This window comes from Enhydra lutris, unplaced genomic scaffold (assembly GCF_002288905.1).
Source record: "Enhydra lutris kenyoni isolate GAN:26980312 unplaced genomic scaffold, ASM228890v2 scaffoldscaffold41, whole genome shotgun sequence".
NCBI lineage: Eukaryota > Metazoa > Chordata > Mammalia > Carnivora > Mustelidae > Enhydra > Enhydra lutris.
The window spans coordinates 5,492,310-5,510,839 of record NW_019154125.1 but is presented as its reverse complement, the minus strand read 5'-3'; the positions used below and the strand labels follow the sequence as shown (position 1 = coordinate 5,510,839).

The 18,530-nt window shown below is 39.5% G+C and overlaps 1 protein-coding gene across 1 annotated transcript in view; it reads left to right on the top strand.

Annotated features, from left to right (window-relative positions):
• LOC111155375 (clavesin 1) overlaps positions 1–18,530 on the top strand; it is a 184,053-nt gene that overhangs the window by 141,527 nt on the left and 23,996 nt on the right. Inside the window, exons 4-5 of the mRNA XM_022515523.1 lie at positions 10,990–11,100; positions 15,195–15,430. Of these exons, the coding sequence (XP_022371231.1) occupies positions 10,990–11,100; positions 15,195–15,430 (347 nt within the window). The remainder of the gene's footprint in view (positions 1–10,989; positions 11,101–15,194; positions 15,431–18,530) is intronic.

The window sequence follows — 18,530 nt, the reverse complement described above, 5'->3', positions numbered from 1 at the left end:
AACCCCCAGACCCTGGGGTCATGACCTGAGCCAAAGGCAGACGCTTAATGACTGAGCTACCCAGGCGCCCCAACATTCTTTAATTTTTATTTTGGAATAATTGTAGATTCACATGCAGGTTTAAGAGATAATACAGAGAGATCCCATAGAGTCTTTATTGAGTTTGCCCCACTGGTAGTGTCTTGCAAAATTATACAGCAATATCACAACCAGGATATTGACATTGATACAGTCAAGATACAGAACATTTTGATCTCCACAAGGATTGCTCATGTTATCCCTTTTTGCCATACCCATTTCCTTTAACCATCACCCACTCCTTCACCCCTGGTAACCCCTAATCTGTTGTTTCTATAAACCTGTCATTTCAAGAATGTTATAGAAATGAATTATACAGTATGTAACCTTTCGGGATGGGCTTTTTTTACATAGCAAAAATTCTCCAGAGATTTATCCAGATTATTGTGTATATCAGTAATTCTTCCTTTTACTTACTGAGTAGTGTTCCATGGTATGAATACACTAATTTGTTTAACCATTCACTCATTGAAGGAGATCTATGTTATTTCCAGTTTGGGGCTATTACAGATAAATCTGCTATAAACTTCCATGTGCCAGTTTTTATTTGGACATAAGTTTTTACTTTTCTGGGATAAATGTTACAGAGTGCAATTACTGGGTCATATGGTAGTTACATGTTTAGGGTTTCAGAAAACTGCCAAAGTGTTTTCCAGAGTGACTATACCATTTTACATTCCTACCAGCAATGTGGAAGTGATCTAGTTTCTCCACATCTTCACCAGCATTTGGTGTTTTCATTTTTAAAAGACATTCTGATAGATTTATATTGTGATATCTCATTGAATTTGCATTTCAATAATGGTTAATGATATGGAACTACTTTTCATGGGCTTCTTTGACATCTGTATATTTCCGTGAGTAAAATGTCCCTTCCTGCCTTTTGCCCATATTTTAATTGGATTGTTTGCCTTTTTGCTGTTGAGATTGAGCCTTATTATATATACTAGATATTATCTCTTTGTGAGATAAGTCGTTTGCAAATATTTTGTCCTACTCTGTAGCTTCTCTTTTCAGCTGTTTCACATGAACTTTTATAGAGCAAGAGTTTTAATTTTGACAATATCCAATTTATTATTATTTTCATTTTATGGATCATGCTTTTGGAGTCAAGTCTAAAAACTCTGTCTAGTCTAGTCTAGTCCTAAAGACCATCCCCAGTATTTTTCTAAGACTGTATAGTTTTATGTTTTACATTTAATCCCATGATGAATTTTTTCAGTTAATTTTTGTATGAGGTGTGTAGGTTAAGTCAGGTTCATTTATTTTGCCTATGGAAATCCAGTTTCTCCAGCACTGTTTGTTGAATAGCTTTCTTCCTCCTTTGAAATGCTTTTGTATTTTAGTCAAAAATCAGTTGGGCATATTTGTGTGGATCTATTACTGAGTTCTCTATTCTGCTTCATTGACCCATGCATTTTTCCCTCCCCCAATACCACACAGTCTTGATTATCACAGCTATAATAAGCCTTGAATTTGGTAGAATGATTTCTTCCACTCTATTCTTCTTTTCAAAATTGTTTCAGCTATGTTAAGTTCTATGCCTTTCCATATAAATTTTAGAATGTTTCTATTGATGTCTACAGAAAAAAAATCTCACTTGGCTTTTGATAGATAATGCAGATATATCTGTCTATCAATTTGAGGGGAATTGACGTTATTTAGTAGGTTTACTTTCAATTCACAACATAATAGGTCTCTTCATTTATTCAAATCTTTGACTTCTTTCATCAGCATTGTGTAGTTTTCAGCATACAAATCGTGGATATGTTTTGTTAGATTTACACTTAAGTATTTAATTTTTGGAGCAATTGTAAATAGTAATGCATTTTTAAAATTTTGGCATCTTTCTGCTTATTGTTAGTACCTAGAAATACAATTGATTCTTTCTATGTTTATTTTGTATCTTGCAATGTTAATGAACTCATTAGTTATAGGAGGGTTGGTTTCTGGCTTTTTAAAAATAGATTCCTTGGGATTTTTTATGTAGATAATCATATTATGCACAAATAAGAGCCTATTTTTCCAAGAGTTTTGATCATGAATGGATGTTGAATTTTGTCAAATTCTTTTTCTACATCACTTGATAGGATCGTGTGATTTTTTTTCCTCTTTGGCCTGTTAAAACAATGGATTACTGTTGTAAAGGCAACTGGGATTTGTTTTAATCAGGTATGGTAAGACACAGAGACGTGGAAATGACTGTCATGAAAGAAAAAATTCATTCTATTCACAGATCACTAGAAGCAAAGGCATGGCACACCATGATGGGAGGGGCACAAGAAGAAGACTTGTGGTTAGTCAGGAGGCAGAGGGAGTGAGAAGAAAACTGGGGCAAGAGTCTTAATTGTGATTTTCATGGGAAGAAATGAGCAAGGCCGGGAAAGAGGGCTGAGCAGGTTTAGGATTTAGGCTAGCTTGAATAATTTCAGTGGGTTCCTGAATTTAGGAGCTGTCTTTAGTTGACTAGTACCTGACTGTAGGGGTGATTAGGGCAGAAGAACAGTGGCCCTGAGTCAGAGTCTGATAAAGGAGGCAGTTGGGGCTATGGGTGGTGGATTGGTTAGTTTGCATATGAAAGGAATGTTTCCTGCCAAGCCCCATCTTCTAAGAATCAGCCAAGAGGAAGTTCCTTTCTCATCCGGAAGTCCCAAGATGTCAAAGTAGCAAATACAGGAACTAGAAAACATGGTTAATTAGTCAATTAATTGATTTTAAACACAGAACCAGCCTTGTGTCCTGGGAATAAACCACACTGATCACAGTGATGTAGGAAAGATGTTAGGGTTTGAAGCTGAAAGCCAAGAAAAAATTCTTGAGACATCTTTGGTGCAAAAGGTGGTTTTTATTAAAGCAAGAGGACAGGGCCCATGGGCAGAAAGAGCTGCCCTGGGGATATGAGGAATGGCCCATTATATATTTTCAAGTGGGGAGGGGGTTAAGAATAGGGTAAGTCTCTAAGGAATTTGGAAGCAAGGTTTCCAGGACCTTGAGGGGGGTAGCTATTGTTCTGAAAAGGTCATTTATTACCGTCTAATAAAACCTTAGTCTCGAGACCCTTCAGATATATATCAGTAGGTCACATGCTTGGGGGATGATTGCCAGTAAGTATCTTGGGGGTAGATATAAAGGAAGTTTCCAAAAGAAATTTTATATGTTACAGTGGATTTACGGGATCCTGGGGGTCAGGCTAAGATCGCTTTTTGCCCTTAGCAAAGTATTACCATTGAGGCAGCTGAATTCATAGGGGACTCTCACTCTGCCTGTTTCAAGGACTTGGCAGTGGACTATGGATAGTACGGGAACTTAATTTTCTTTTGCCTTTGTTTCCCACATCAATAGTGTATAATTCTTTTCATATATTGTCAGTTTCTGTATGCTAATATTTTGTTAGGGATTTTTGCAATGATATTAGTGAAGGATATTGGTCTGCAATTTATTTTTTGGTACTCTTTTTGTTTTGGTTTGGTATCAGGGTGATCCTAGCTTCATAAATGAATCAGAAAGTGTTACCTTTTCCTCTATTTTCTGGAAGAGATTGTATAGAATTGGTGCTAACACTGAAAGTTTAGTAGAATCTTCCAGTGAAACTATCTGAACCCAGTGATTTACTTTCAAAATTACAAATGTCATAATTTTCTTAACAGTGAAGGACTGTTCAAATTACCTGTTTCATATTGGGTGAGTTATGGTAGTTTGTGTTTTCTGAGAAATGGGTCTTTCTTCTCAGTTGTCATGTATATGTGTGTATAATTGCTTGTGGTATTCCTTGATTATCCTTTTGATGTCTGCAAATTCTGTAGCAGTATCTGCTCTTTGGTTCCTGATCTTGGTTATTTGTGATATCTCCCTTTATTTCTGTGTCAGTCTTACTAAAAGTTTGTTTATCTTACTGACCTTTTCAAAGAGTCAGCTCTTTGTGTCATTGATTTTATTTTTTCTCTTTTCAATACCAGTGATTTCTGCCCTTTGCTATTTCCCTTCTTCTCCTTGATTTGTCTTTAGTTTGTTCTTCTTCTACATTCTTAAGGTGGGGGCTTCAATTTATTGATTCAAGATTTTTTCCTCTTTTTGTATATACGTGTTTAATGCTATAAATTTCCCTGTCAACACTGCGTTAGCTGTGTTTCACAAGTTTTGATACATTGTATTTTCATTTCCCTTCAGTTCCATGCATTTTTAAATTTCCTTTGAGACTTCTTCTTTGACCCATCCATGAATTATTTAAACATGTGTTCTCTAGTTTCCAAGTGCTTGAAATTTTCCTGTTATCTTTCTGTTATTAATTTCCAGTTCAATTCCATATGGACAGAGAATATACTCTGTCCAGTTTCACTTCTTTTAAGACTGTTGTGGTTTTTTTATGTCCCAGGTATGGTCTGTCTTGATATATATTCTATGGTTACTTAAAAAGTCAGCATATTCTGCTGCTATTGGATGGAATATTTTATACATATCAATCAGATCCTGTTTATTAATGGCATTATTGAGTTCTTTGGTATGCTCACTGATTTTCTGTCTGAAAGTCTATCAATTGTTGAAAGACGAATGTTGAATTTGCCAGTATTTGAGGATTTGTCTATTTCTTCTTTCAGTTCTATCAGTTTTTACTTCATATATTTTGCAGCCTATATAGCTATCTTTGAAGTGGTTTCTTATAGACAACATATGCAGACTCACACACATCACACAGTGTATGTTTCTAATTCACTCTGCCAATCCCTGCCTTTTAATTGCTGTTTTCAGACCATTTAAATTTAAATGAATTATTGATTTGTTAGGGCTTAAGTCTGCCATTTTATTTTATCTTTTCTGTTTGTTCTCTCTGTTTTGCATTTTTATTTTTCCTTCCATGGGGTTGCTTGTACTTTTATTAGCATTCTATTTTTATTTATCTATGGTGTTATTGAGTGTATCTCACTGTACGGCTTTTTTAGTGATTGCTCTGGGAATAACACGATACATTTATAATATCACAGTCTTTTGATGTTGATATTTTATCAAGTGAAGTATAGAAACTTTAGTTCCCTTTACATCCTTTTCGTCCCCAAATTATGATATAGTTTTTATATATGCTTCTCCTACATACATTTTGAACCACCTTAGACAGGGTCATGATCTTTCCTTTGACTTAGAAAACTTAAGAGGAGAAGAAAAGCCTATCATATTTACCTATATTTTTGGTTGCTGTATTCTTCCTTCCTTCCTTCCCGATGACCCAAGGTTTTTTTCATCATTTCCTTTCTGTTGAAGAGCACTTCCTTAAACCATTCTTTTAGGGTAGGTCTGCTGTCAACAAATTTTTTTTTAAATTTAATTTTATTTTTTATAAACATATATGCTGTCAACAAATTTGCTTGGTTTTCCCTCATATGAGAATTTCTTGATTTCCCATACATTCCTGAAGGATATTTTTGTTGGGTATAGAATTCTAGGTTTATGGTTCTTTGCATTCAGCACCTGAAAAATATCATGCAACTTCCATCTTGTCTCCATGGCTTCTAATGAGAAATCTACTGTCATTTCATTTGTTTTTCTGCCATAGCCAAGATATTGTTTTTCTCTGGCTACCATCAATATTCTGTCTTTAGCTTTTCAAAAATATAGTTATGATGTGTCTTGGCATCAGTTTATTTGAATTCATACTGTTTGGTGTTTGTTTAGCTTCTTCAATCTGTAGGTTTATGTCTCTTCCTCCATTTTGGAAGCTTTCAGCCATTCTTTTGAGCTCTTTTCCAGCTTCGCCCTCTTACTCCTTTTTTTTAGGACTCTCATGTCACAAATGCTTAATCTTTTATTATAGGCCCACAGGTCCCTAAGAGTCTGCTTTCTGTAAGGTCTTTTTTTTTTTTTTTCTGTTGTTTAGATTGGGTAATTTTTATTGTTCTATCTTTCAGTTCACCAACTCTTTCCTCTGTCCCCTCCATTCTACTGTTGAGCCCATCTGCTGAATTTCGACTACTTGTTTTTGTTATTATATTTTTCAGTTCAAAATTTCAAATTGTGGTTCTCCTTTATATTTTCTATTTCTTTGCTAACACTTCCTATTTCTTTTCTGAGTTTTTCTATTTTTTTTTCATCTGTGTCAAGCATGTTCATAGTTTTGAAGTATTTTTTATGATTGATAATTTAAATCTTTCTCAATTAATTATACATGTCTGTCATTTCATGTAGGCCTCATTTTTCATTCAGTTTGAGATTTTTCTAGTTCTTGATATAAAGAGTGATCTTTAAATTTTAACTTGAACATTTCTGTATTATGTTCTGAAGTTCTGGATCTTACATAAACCTTTAGTTTTAGTTGTTGTTGTTTGTTTTTTTGGATAACACTCTGGCAGGAAAAGGGGAGTATGCTGTCTCATTACTGCCAGATGGAGGCAGACATCCAGGTTCCTCATTCAACCTCTGGTGACACTCAAAGAAGAGGACTTTCTCATTACTACTGGGCAGTGACAGGAGTTCTGGCTTCCCACATGGTCTCCATTGACACTGTGGTGGCAGTGATTTCAGTATCTCTTGGTTACAGTCAAAAGTCCTGATTGTCCTCACTTCTGACAACATCCCAGTGGGGAAGGAGAAGGTATCCTCATTACTGGCATGCAGAGGACTGGATGCTACTTAGTAATAAAATCTGAATGCTGGCACAAATGGTCATCTGGTGAGTGGCCACAGCATCATGGTATCTCAGGAAGGTTTTGGCAGCTCTGCAGTTCCTACAAGGCACGTCTCTCTTGGTTAGTGACAATCAGGGCATTAACAGTTCTTTCCAGGGAGCTGACCCTGATTCTTTAATTAGCTGCTATTCTCAGCTCAAGTGTTATTGCTTCTACCCAGGTACCTTGCACTACTCAGAGAGGATCTAACCACATCCATAATGCTCTATGTCTCTAGTTTACCCTCTTATTTTCCACAATGAAGGCCCATCTGCAATATTTATCCCACTGCTAGATTTATGTATAAAAGACTTTCCTCCATCTCCTTCCCTTTCATAGTTGAGTTTGTCCCTGTCCACTGGCTTTTCCAGTTCCTTTAAAAGTTATCCTCTATGTTCTGACCTATTCCTTATTTCCCCATCACTCTTTTGGTCACTGGCTCCTCCTCCACTTAAGTCAGTATTATTCTACTTTTCATACTTTCTGATATCAGATACTTATCTTAATAACACTTAGATGCTTGAATAGCGATCTCATATAGGAAACATAACACAAGGATGTAAATACCCTTAATGTGAATATTCAGAGAGCAAAGAGGGAATCCTGGACATGAGTGAGTGGAGCTCGGATTTGTAGGTCAGTTTTTGAGCCAGTAGCAGGGTAGCAGGGGTTTAGAGATAGTGCTCTTTGAAAGTGGAGCTGGAATGCCTTGAGGACTAATTTGGAAGATGCGCTTGCCCTCATAATTGTGTGCTGAAATATAAAGGTGCAAGGTATGCACTGATGTTTTAGTGAAGAATCGAAGACGCTAAACAAATCATTACTTGATTGCCGTTGTCTGTGTCCCTACTACCCCATAAATGCTGTATTTGTATTATTTGATACTGTATCACCAGCATCGAGCCATCAAGGAATAGTTATTAAGACCAATTTTTAAAAACATGATCCCATTTGTAAAGGAAAGGAAGGGAGAGGAAGGGAAGAAGCAAACAGAGCTTGGGTAATTATTAGTGCGGTCCACCTGCATTTTTGGTCTTTCCCCGACTAGGCTTATGGTAGGATCCCATTTCTTGACCCGTTTGAGGTCAGGCAAGTGATTGGCCTATATGATAGATGGAGCGTGTCACTTTTTGGTGGCCTCACTTAAGAGCTAAGGTGTGATTCTTTAGCTATGGCAAACAGCCCTGTTCCAGATGGGCAAGGCTGCATCCCTGGCTGAGAGCAAATCAAGCATGGCTCCCTGCCAACCAAGCAAGGACATTCTATTCTGCGTGAGCAAGAAATAAATCTTTATGGTTTTAAATGCGAAAAAGCAGGGCTTGTGTGTTATTACAATATAATGTAGCCCATCCTGAGTCATTGAAATTAGCAGGAGTATGTCTTTAGCAGTGGGAATATACATGATTTTTCTTTTGTCTTTCTTGCCTTTTTCTACTTCATAGTTTTTCAAAAATTTTTTGAATCTATTTTTGACTTTTCTAGAATGGGTATTATTTTTACCATAAGGGAATAACCTGGGGAACAAATTTTAATGATTTGTGTATGTTTATAATTTGAAGTGATATTATATTTTTACTGACAGATATGTGAATTGAAATGACAGAAATTAACACCCTTTTCTTGAGCCTAGGGTATGTTTTAGCACATACTCCTTAGTCACAAAGAACTCTGACAGTGTTACATCGTCACTGAATTTCAGCCTACCATCTTGAGGTGGGTCTGCTCCAGCCCCTAAGAAGTGCATCTCCAGGAGGGTAATGAACCCCTTGGAGTCTTAGGAGATATTTCCCCTTTATCTGTGGTTTGCTTCTCCTGTATCTGTCATTTGCTAATGAGACCAGGCAACACCACCACCAATGACAGACATTGCTTCTAAGAGGGTTGTGTTTGCTCATTTTTCCTTCCTCCGTTTTTCCCTTGTGACACACACACACACACACACACACACACACACACACACAGTATTACTAATAACGTGGGCAGGCTCATTTGAAAAAAACAGAACATTTTCATATCGTCTTCATTAGACAAGAGGACCTTTCATTTGAATTTTTTAGAGAGACCTGAAGGAAGTGATCTTGTTTCTACTCTGGCCCAAACCCAGACCTCAGAGGCACGGGATTTTACATGTGTGTATCTGTACATAGTTTCTGGCTGACCTGGATGAGATCAATAAAATCCCATGTCTTCAAGCTGACAGACATGAAACCAGGGTCAACCTAGAGAGAACGAACTGGGTCTCAGCCTTGCGTTTTTACTTTCAACCTCCTCTGACACAAAGAGAAGATGGTTTTGATGTCTTTTGATGATTGAGTTTCCATAGACTAAAATAGGAGTCTCTAGACATTTTTAAAAAGCTAATATTTTCTTTGAGATTTTGCCTACCGCCTCTAGAGTATTATTCACAGGATATTCTTCTACATTACTAACCTAAAAATGTATAACACAACAGGCTGTCAATAGAAATAAAAACCCTCTTATTGGACCTATTAGAAAAAGATAGTAAAGCCCTGGTTTTATAGAGAAACCCTTTATAGTACTCACCTCGTCTTCTAGAGTCCTTCAGAACCCATGCTTAGTGTGGGATAATGAGTTATATTTCTGAATAACAAGTTCAAAAGGACCAAAAAGAGTGAGCTTCGCATTTAGCACTTACACCAAGGAAAAACTCCGGTGAGCGATCTTTTTTAAAATTTTTTTCTCTCTCTTTTTTTTTAAAGCACCAAAGAATTTTTAGATCCCAAACTACCTAAAAGAGAAAAGACAGCCTTATTAAAAACTTTTATATATCTAAAACCAGATCGGGAATAGTGAGAGATTATGACACATGGACAAATTAGTATAAAAAGCCTCTCTACTCTTACCTGGCAGTTTCATTAATTTTTTTAAATAAAATAATTAAAATAAAAAAATACATGCCCTCCAAAACAAAGACTTTTAATCAAATCATCTGGATTTATCTTCAAAATATACAATTCCTTTGTATTCTGTAAAATGTCTAAGTAGAGGCAAAAATAATTTTTAAGCTTTGAAATATTGACCCTTATGTACACAGTTCAGGTACTTATATTGGGAACTAGGTCTCAGTATAGAAGATGCCCGGGGATCCTGTAGATTCACAGGGCTCTGAAAAAAAGTTAATAACCCTCTTCCTTGTTACTAAAAAAGACCCAAGCAAGACATTTCATACACTCTCAGGGATCAGCCTGCTGCCTGAAAGGTTACCTCAGGCAGCTCGGCTCCTTCTGCTTTCATCTCTTCTTGCTTACATTTTACAAGAATATTTGTTGCAATGAAATTGATTGGCAGTACACTTGGCAATTCAAATTGAATTAGTTGCTCTTCCTTTTTAAATTCCATTAATTCAGATGAATGCAATGCAGTCTGCGGGAGCCCTCCATCAAGAACTCAGGTCCTGAGGCTGCGGGACTAGCTCAGACTTCATGGTCAAGGGCCCTGATTTTGTTGATCTAATTAGCATGGAGAACAGCTTCTCAGTTGTTCTAAAAGATAAGCTTTGTACCCTGATCTGGATTCTAAAATTGGAAGCATTTGAAAGATTCCTGACAATATACAAAATACATTGATCTGCAGAGAGGAGGCCCGTATTCCCTCAGGGGAATCAACTAGCCCATCCGTTGAACAAATCTCTCTTCCCTGGGCCCTACTCTGTGAGGATGAAAGATGGAGCCAACTCAGGAATTGGTGGAAACATTGCCAGCAAGTACTGTCAGACATTGGTGGATTCCAGAGAGCTCCATCTCTTCAGATCCTTGGAAATCATTTTCCAGTCCCTTCCTATGCCCAGGAAGTTCAGCTGCTATCATGCCAATGCCAGCAGAGAGGGCTGTAGCTGGCAGGCAGAGCATGAGGGTAGAGGAGGGAGTGTATGCTCAAGGTTTGCGGGAACTGAAGCTTTGGTTGCCTGACGCATGGCACAATTCGGACTCCCTGATTATCTGGGTCACACACACTTATGTGCCACGTCAGAGGTCATACTGTTGTGAATTGAGAAACATGAGTTGGCACCTTTGCACGATTTTTAAGTTATGGAGTCAAAGGGGAGGAAGGACGCTAAGGGAATAGAGGAAACATTTAGCAGCTAGGAAGGCTGTGTGCTTGCTTTCTTGCTTGCTTATATTAGCTAGTGCTTCCATCAGGAAGAAGAAATAGGTTGTTCCCAGGGCTGCAGTCCTGCAGGCCCAGTCCACTCTGGAATGTGTGCTAATTGGTGTGCATTTCTCTCTTTCTGCCCCAGGACAGCTTTCCTGCCCGCTTCGGAGGAGTCCATTTTGTCAACCAACCCTGGTACATTCATGCCCTGTACACGCTCATCAAGCCATTCCTTAAAGACAAGACCAGGAAGCGGGTAATGAAAACACACACCCAATGGGGGGTTGCTGAGGGGCAATTACCAGACCCTTTTCTCAATCTCTCTGTCTCCCTTCTCTCTCTCTCCCCCCTTATTTTGCACTTGTGGGTTTTCTGCTTTTCTGCGCTCCCTGAGCATGTGAGCCTCAGCTGGAGTTTGCAAATGGTCTGAATTTAATCAATAATTTAGTAGAATTGGGTTATTATCTGAGCCCAGTGACAAACCAAAGGAAACTTTGAAGGCATGCAAATACCAGATGCCCATTTTACTGTAAATGCTCGAAGGAGCTATGGGGTCAAGCAGCTTCCCGTTCATGGCGTATTTTAATAGCCAGCATTTTGTCCTGCAAATGTATTATCGTGATGAAGAATGTTTACCATTTCTTTTTCTTCCCCATGGCTCTTGGGTCATCACTGCCAGCTCCATCACCTTTGAGGCTGGGGAAGCATTCTTCATGAGAAATAATAATGCTCTTAGGAAAAGGCTTTTAAAGTCTTAATTACTTCAGCTGATGACATTTGGGAGGCCACCACCTTCCATCAGAGCCGGGGTTTGTGGTGGCGTTCTGATTAGCCGAGAGACAGAACATTGTTCCACCACTCACTCTATCTGAGTTTCCTCATTTAGAAAGACAGAGGGACTAACACCCAGGTCACCAGGATGTTGGGTGATTTAAAGAGGCAGCAGAGGAAAGCAGGGAGCATAACGCCACACATGTCGTAGAGACCCAGTGACTCTCATTCTCTTTAACATTTAGCTTCCTTTCTTTCAAACTTCCTGATTTCAGTTACCTCCTGGGTCAGGTGCACCACCTGTCAAGGGAATCTGACCACGGTCATTCCTCTTTTTTTTTTTTTTTAATTTATTTGCTTATTTATTATCTTATTTGTTTATTTGTCAGAGAGAGAAAGAGAGAGCACAACCAGGGGGAGCGGCAGGCAGAGGGAGAAGTAGGCTCCTTGCTGAGCAGAGATCCCGAAGACTTGATCCCAGGACCCTGAGATCCTGACTTGAGCCAAAGGCAGGCGCTTAACCGACAGCCACCAGGCACCCCTGACCAGGGTCATTCTTAACAGCACCTTACATGTGCCCCTATACCCAGGGTACCTCATGCCAGGGAAGAGTCTGTGTATGCAGGGGGAAATGATGATGTGAGCCCCCATGCCACACACACATACACACTCTGCAGTGTCTCTAAGTCCTAAACCTCAGATGCTTCCAGATCCTGAGGGAACATGGCAGCAGGTTATGGGAAGGATAGTTCTCCTACTCCCAGACAAGGGTGGCACTAAGACTAGATACTCACCAGCCTAAGGAAGCAGAGACATTTGGAAACATTTTGCCATCTGGCAAAGACTCAGGACAGTGCTAAGGACAGAGAAGTGTCCTAGACTTTTCCCATATGGCTTCAGGCTTCCCAGGGGCTGAATCTTCTACTCAGGAACAAACTAATGGAATTCTTCCGACAAAGCAATTGACATTTGCTGTGGTGCCATAGAAAGGAGTTTCTGGAGCTCTGGGCACAGAACAGAATCTGATAGGTGAAGAGTCCAGCCTCCTATCTGCTGAGTTCTTCCATCCCACAGCACCCCAGGAGACAAGGCCAGTTTCCACAGCACTACCTATCCATGCTGGCTGTTGGTGGGAATGCAAACTGGTGCAGCCACTCTGGAAAACAGTATGGAGGTTCCTTAAAGAGTTAAGAATAGAACTACCCTAGTCCCAGCATTTGCACTACTAAGTAGTTATCCAAAGGCTACAAAAATACTGATTTGAAGGGACACGTGTACCCCAATGTTTATAGCAGCATTATTAACAATAGCTAAATTGTGGAAGGAGCACAAATGTCCATCGACTGATGAATGAATAAAGAATATATGGTATCTCTATATAATGGACTATTACTCAGCCATGAAAAAAGAATGAAATCTTGCCATTTGCAATGATGTAGATGGACCTAGAGCGTATTATGCTAAGCTAAATAAGTCAGCCAGAGAAAGACAAATACTGCATGATTTCACTTATGTGAGGAATTTAAGAAACAAGACATAGGAACATAGGGTGAAACAGAGAGAGGCAAACTATAAAATAGACTCTTAAGTATAGAGAACAAACTGAGGGTTGCAGGAGGGAAAATGGAGGGATTGGCTAGATGGGTGATGTGAATTAAGGAGGGCACTTGTTGGGATGAGCACTGGGGTGTTATATGTAAATGATGAATCACTGAATTCTACTCCTGAAACTAATATTACACCATATGTTAACTAACTGGAATTTAATAAAAACTTAAAACAGAAAAAATGAACATCATGAACAAAATTGATAGTACAAAAAATTAAAAAAAAAAAAAAAGAACTGCAGGTATTGGGTGGGTCGGTATAAATATTTGCTCTAAACACCAGGGCTAGTATTTATCCCCAGCTGTTCCATGCTTCAAACACTGTAGTTCCTCCTGAGAGGTGTTTTGCAAAGGCCAGAACCCATGAATTTCTTCAAAAGCAAAGATTCTTATTAAAATTGAGATCCAAAAAAAAAAAATTGAGATCCACTGTCAGAAAATGTACATTATTTTCTGAAGTGCTACAGTATTCTTCTAAAGAATGTTAGTACTTAGCTTCTTGTTCCTTTCCTTTCTAAATGATGTCATGACATCATAAATTAAAATCAGCACAGCAGAACAATGTCACAAGTATATGTCTTTATTAGGTAGTATATGATAATATAATCTATAGTATATGACATAATTGATAATAATTTTATGGTATATTATTATGCTATATATAAGTATCTTATTTTATTATTATTTTTTAAAGATTTTATTTATTTATTTGAGAAAGCAAGCACGAGTAGAGAGGGAGGGCCAGAGGGAGAGGGAGAAGCAGACTCCCCACCGAGCAGGGAGCCCAATGCGGGACTTGATCCTGGGACCCTGGGATTCTGATCTGAGCTGAAGGCAGATACTTAACCAACCGAGTCACCCAGATGCTCCTAATTTTAAGTATTTTAAAAGTCACATTTACATTGCATGATGGTAACTGTGGGCTGTGTGTATACACCTGTGTGTGTATAATCAGTGATCCTACGATTGGATATAACTTATGTACTTTGAACTTGCAACATGAAGTGTGGGAACTGATACCATTCCACAGATGGACCTGAAATAGACTTTCAGAAGTCAATTCCTAAATTGTAGGAGATGGTCATTATTGACTTATGGCTTAACCACTTTGTGGATTTTCCTGAAAATAAGTGTAATTTGGGCAGGTTTTCCCTCCTGCTTGGCCGGTTTCCAGTACATGTTTAGAAGATGCAAACTTCTCTGAGTGTTAGCCCTCAGTCAAGACATAAATGGAAGATGGCTATAAAAATATCCCTAAGTTTTCAGGCCACAGTTTTCCTTCCACTGACAAATGGATAGGGTTTCTACCTTGTGCCCACATCAATCCTGGGAGGTGGGAATGTATTAAAAGAGTAAGAAAACACCATCCCTCTTCCTGAGTATTCTTCTCTTCCTTTGGGCGATCAAGACATAAATGCACCCATCAGAAAATACAGAAGTCAGCAAATAATAGTTAACTGGGGGAGCAGGGAGGGGAACCAGAGCATGCAGGTGTCTCTAGGACAGACTGGGGAAGAGGCTGGCGAGGATTGGGGAAGGCCTGGAGAGGATGGGGAGACGGAGAGGGTACAGAGGGCAGAAAGCCCTTGGGGGAGGCAGAAGGAACAGAACAATGTGGGGATGTACAGGAAGCACGACTGGGGGTTTGCATAGTCTACATGGCTACCCTTTTTATCAGTGGGAATAATTAGGAGATTACTGTATGTGTAAATTTGGTCCCGGGCCAAATAATACCCAATTTGTTCATAAACTTCATTTTTTAAGGACTATTAATTCAGCCCCTTTTCTGAGCAATAAATTAACATTTTATGAAGATTAAGTTGCAGACACAAAATTGAATGCCTCTTTAAACACCATGATTACCAGCAGTGCAGCCAATTTGTCATTGCTAAATTGTGTATCAAGCTGAATAGTTGCTCATATGTTTTGGATTTGTTTTTGTTGTTGTTGATAATTATTTTTTCCTCTCCAGATTTTCCTGCATGGAAACAATTTAAACAGCCTTCACCAGCTAATCCACCCTGAATTTTTGCCCTCTGAATTTGGAGGAACCCTTCCTCCTTATGATATGGGAACTTGGGCCCGGACGTTACTTGGTCCAGACTACAATGACGAAAATGACTATACTCACACTTCCTACAATGCAATGCACGTGAAACACACATCCTCCAATCTGGAGAGAGAATGCTCACCCAAGCCGATGAAGAGGTAAGACCTGCATTATCAGAGCTTCCCAGACAAAGGTCAATAAGCATTTTTGATTGGGGCCCTATTGTGGGTTAAGAATTGCAGACCTTTATGGGCACAGAACTTGAATAAAATAAATTGCAATACATTCTCAGCAGATTTCACTAGAATTGAAAGCAAATGGGGCTTGGCTGGCCCAGAAGTCCAGTAGTCCCCATTGTATTAAAGAAACAGTTAAAGGCTAGACCTTGCTCATGCCATGATTACAGTACTCATCTCTAGAGAGTCGGAGTTAACACAAAGAGAATGAAATGTTGGGCCTTTGAGATGCCCTGGGTTGGAAAGCAGCCTGCCAGAAAGCTTTCCTTTCTATTTAAATGCATTTTAGAACCATTTATTGAGCATTTACTTGCCTATAGACACTGATGGGCCCTGGGAATACACATAGGAATAAGACATCAAAAGAACAGAGAAGTGTGGCCCAGGATATTGTATATCAGTTTGCTAGGGCTTCTGCAACAATGTACCACAGACTGGGTGGCTTAGACAACAGAAATGCGTTTTTTCATCATTCTGGAGGCTAGAAGTTCAAGATCAAGGTGTTAGCAGGATTGGTATCTTATGAGACCTCTCTCCTTGGCTTATAGACACCTGTCTTCTCCCTGTGTCTTCTCCCTGTATCTTCAGGACTTCCCTCTGTGTGTCTGTGTCCTGATCTCTTTCTATCCCAGTCATGTTGGATTAGGACCCCACCCTAAAGACTTTGTTTTTCCCTAATTACCTCTTTGAAAGTCTCTGTCTTCAAATACAGTCACGTTCAGAAGTACTGGGGATTAAGGCTTCGATATATGAATTTGGGGTGGGCAGGGCACAGTTTATCCCATAACATATTATTATGTGTATCCTTCTATGCCAGTAAATCTAGACCCATCTCGTGCTTTTAATGATGCATGGTATTCCAATAGATGAATACATCACAGTGTAGCCATTTCCTTCTTGATGGGCATTTAGCTTATTTCTGAGTTTTTTGTCTATTCCGAATGAAGAGACTCGTGTAAGTCCTTGATAGCCCTCCTTCCTTCGCACAGGAAGTTCCTCAGGTAAACTTGGAGCCCTGAAGTCGCTGGGTCAGAGGGTGTGTGCATTTTAAAATTAGCCCATGCTGCCTAGCAGCCCTTCAAAATGATCGTTCAGATGGATACTCCCACCAGCCTCTATGAGAATGTCCCTCCCCAGACTCTTGAAAAGTACTTGATATTATCAGACGTTAATTCTAATCATCATCCTGATGGGAGGACAATTTCATGTCATATTTGTTTTCATTTGTGTCTCCTCACCCAACATAGGTAGGCAGAGAAATGACCTCGTGGGTTCTGGGTTTTATAAGGATCATGGAATTCGCAGGGAAATGCAGACTAAAAGCCATCAGAAGGTGAATGAGGGCCATAGCTAAGACTGAAGCAATGACTGGCCATACTCTGGAGGTATTTGGGGAAGGAGAGTCTCCTGTGGTTAACTGGGATTGCACTGATGTCCTTAAGCAAGAGAGAGGGCCCAGGAGGAGGATCTCCACATTTCCTGCTCAGTTGGGTATATTACATTCACATATCTAGTAAGGTTTCTCGGCTGAGACTGGAGAGATCTGGAAATTCACTTATTCCCCAGGTTAACAGCAGACATTCTTTGGGAAGTGATGGTCATAGGATTGACAGGCTGGCTTTGTGTCTCTACAGTGAAGGGACTGACATTACTGGAACAGGTGAGATTGTCCCACCCAGGTTCTGATTGACTCAGTCCAGGTTCCAGTACAGTAATGATAATAATGTAACAACTCACACCATTGACACTGCTCTGAGCCCATTTCCTGCATTAACTCTCTAAATCTTCACCATAACTGTATGAGCAAGTTATGATCATTCTTCCTATTTCGCAAGTTAGGAAACTGAGACACAGAGAGGTTAAGCAACTGCTCAAGGTCACACAGCTAATAAATGGCCAACTGGGATTCAGAGCTGGGCAGCCCAGCTCCACACACTGCGTTTCTGTCCTCTATAAGCTATGGCACACTGTCTGCTTTTCCTCACACTTTCTACCCTCACCTCTAGTCCAGTCTTCTCTCTCCAATCCCTCCATGGGCAGGAGCAATGATCCTTCTTGTGGTTTGTCCCTATCTTATCTCTAGAGACTTAGATAAAGTCATCATATCCTCATATTTTTTGGAATGTCCAAAGTCTAAGGGCATAAAATAGGAATCTGCCACTCTTTCTCCAGATGATCAGTTACAGACTTACATCTCTTTTGGGTGACAAGACATGTCCTGATCCAAGTTCTGCCTCTGAGTTGACATTGAAGATCAGAGGAAGTGATAGCCTCCATTATGAGATGGTGAGTTCTGGAGGCTAAAGTCTTTGTATAACATTTATTCACTTCACACCCTCCTCAAGAATCGAACTCAATGTCCAACACACAATAGACACACAACAGACACCCCATGAATGAATTATTGTTGAATGAAAGCTGTTGCCTCCAAAACCCGACCTTGGTGCAGTTGTCCAATTACTCCAACCAAACTGTCAGCTCCCAGATGGAGAGAGCTGATTTCTCCTGGCTTTCATGGATCCTGCCTTACAGACTCTTATAGCCTAGTAAGGGAGATAAGGTTTGCCCACAAATAACTTGAACATGGTACATAATGGGAGAGGTACTATAAAGGAGGTATAAGAACCTGCTGCAATTCTATGGAAACATTCTAATTTCAGCCAGGAAGACCCTTAGAGAAGTATTCTGGGACAAAGGCAGGTTTTGGAAAAGGTAAGACATTGAAGTCAAAATCCAAGACTATGCCAGAGAAGTTAGTAATTGTTTTTGGGTTCTTTGAAGATTTTATTTATTTGTTTAAGAGAGAGAGAGCACAAGAGCAAGGGGGAGGGGTAGAGAGGGAGAAGCAGACTCCCTGCTGAGCAGGGAACCCGATGCAGGACTCTATCCCAGAACTCTGGGATCATGACCTGAGCCAAAGGCAAATGCTTAATCGACTGAGCCACTCAGGCTCCCCGAGAAGGTAGTAATTGTGTTCTCATCTCATTGTCTTACCAAAGCCATCAAGGTATCCTGCTCATTC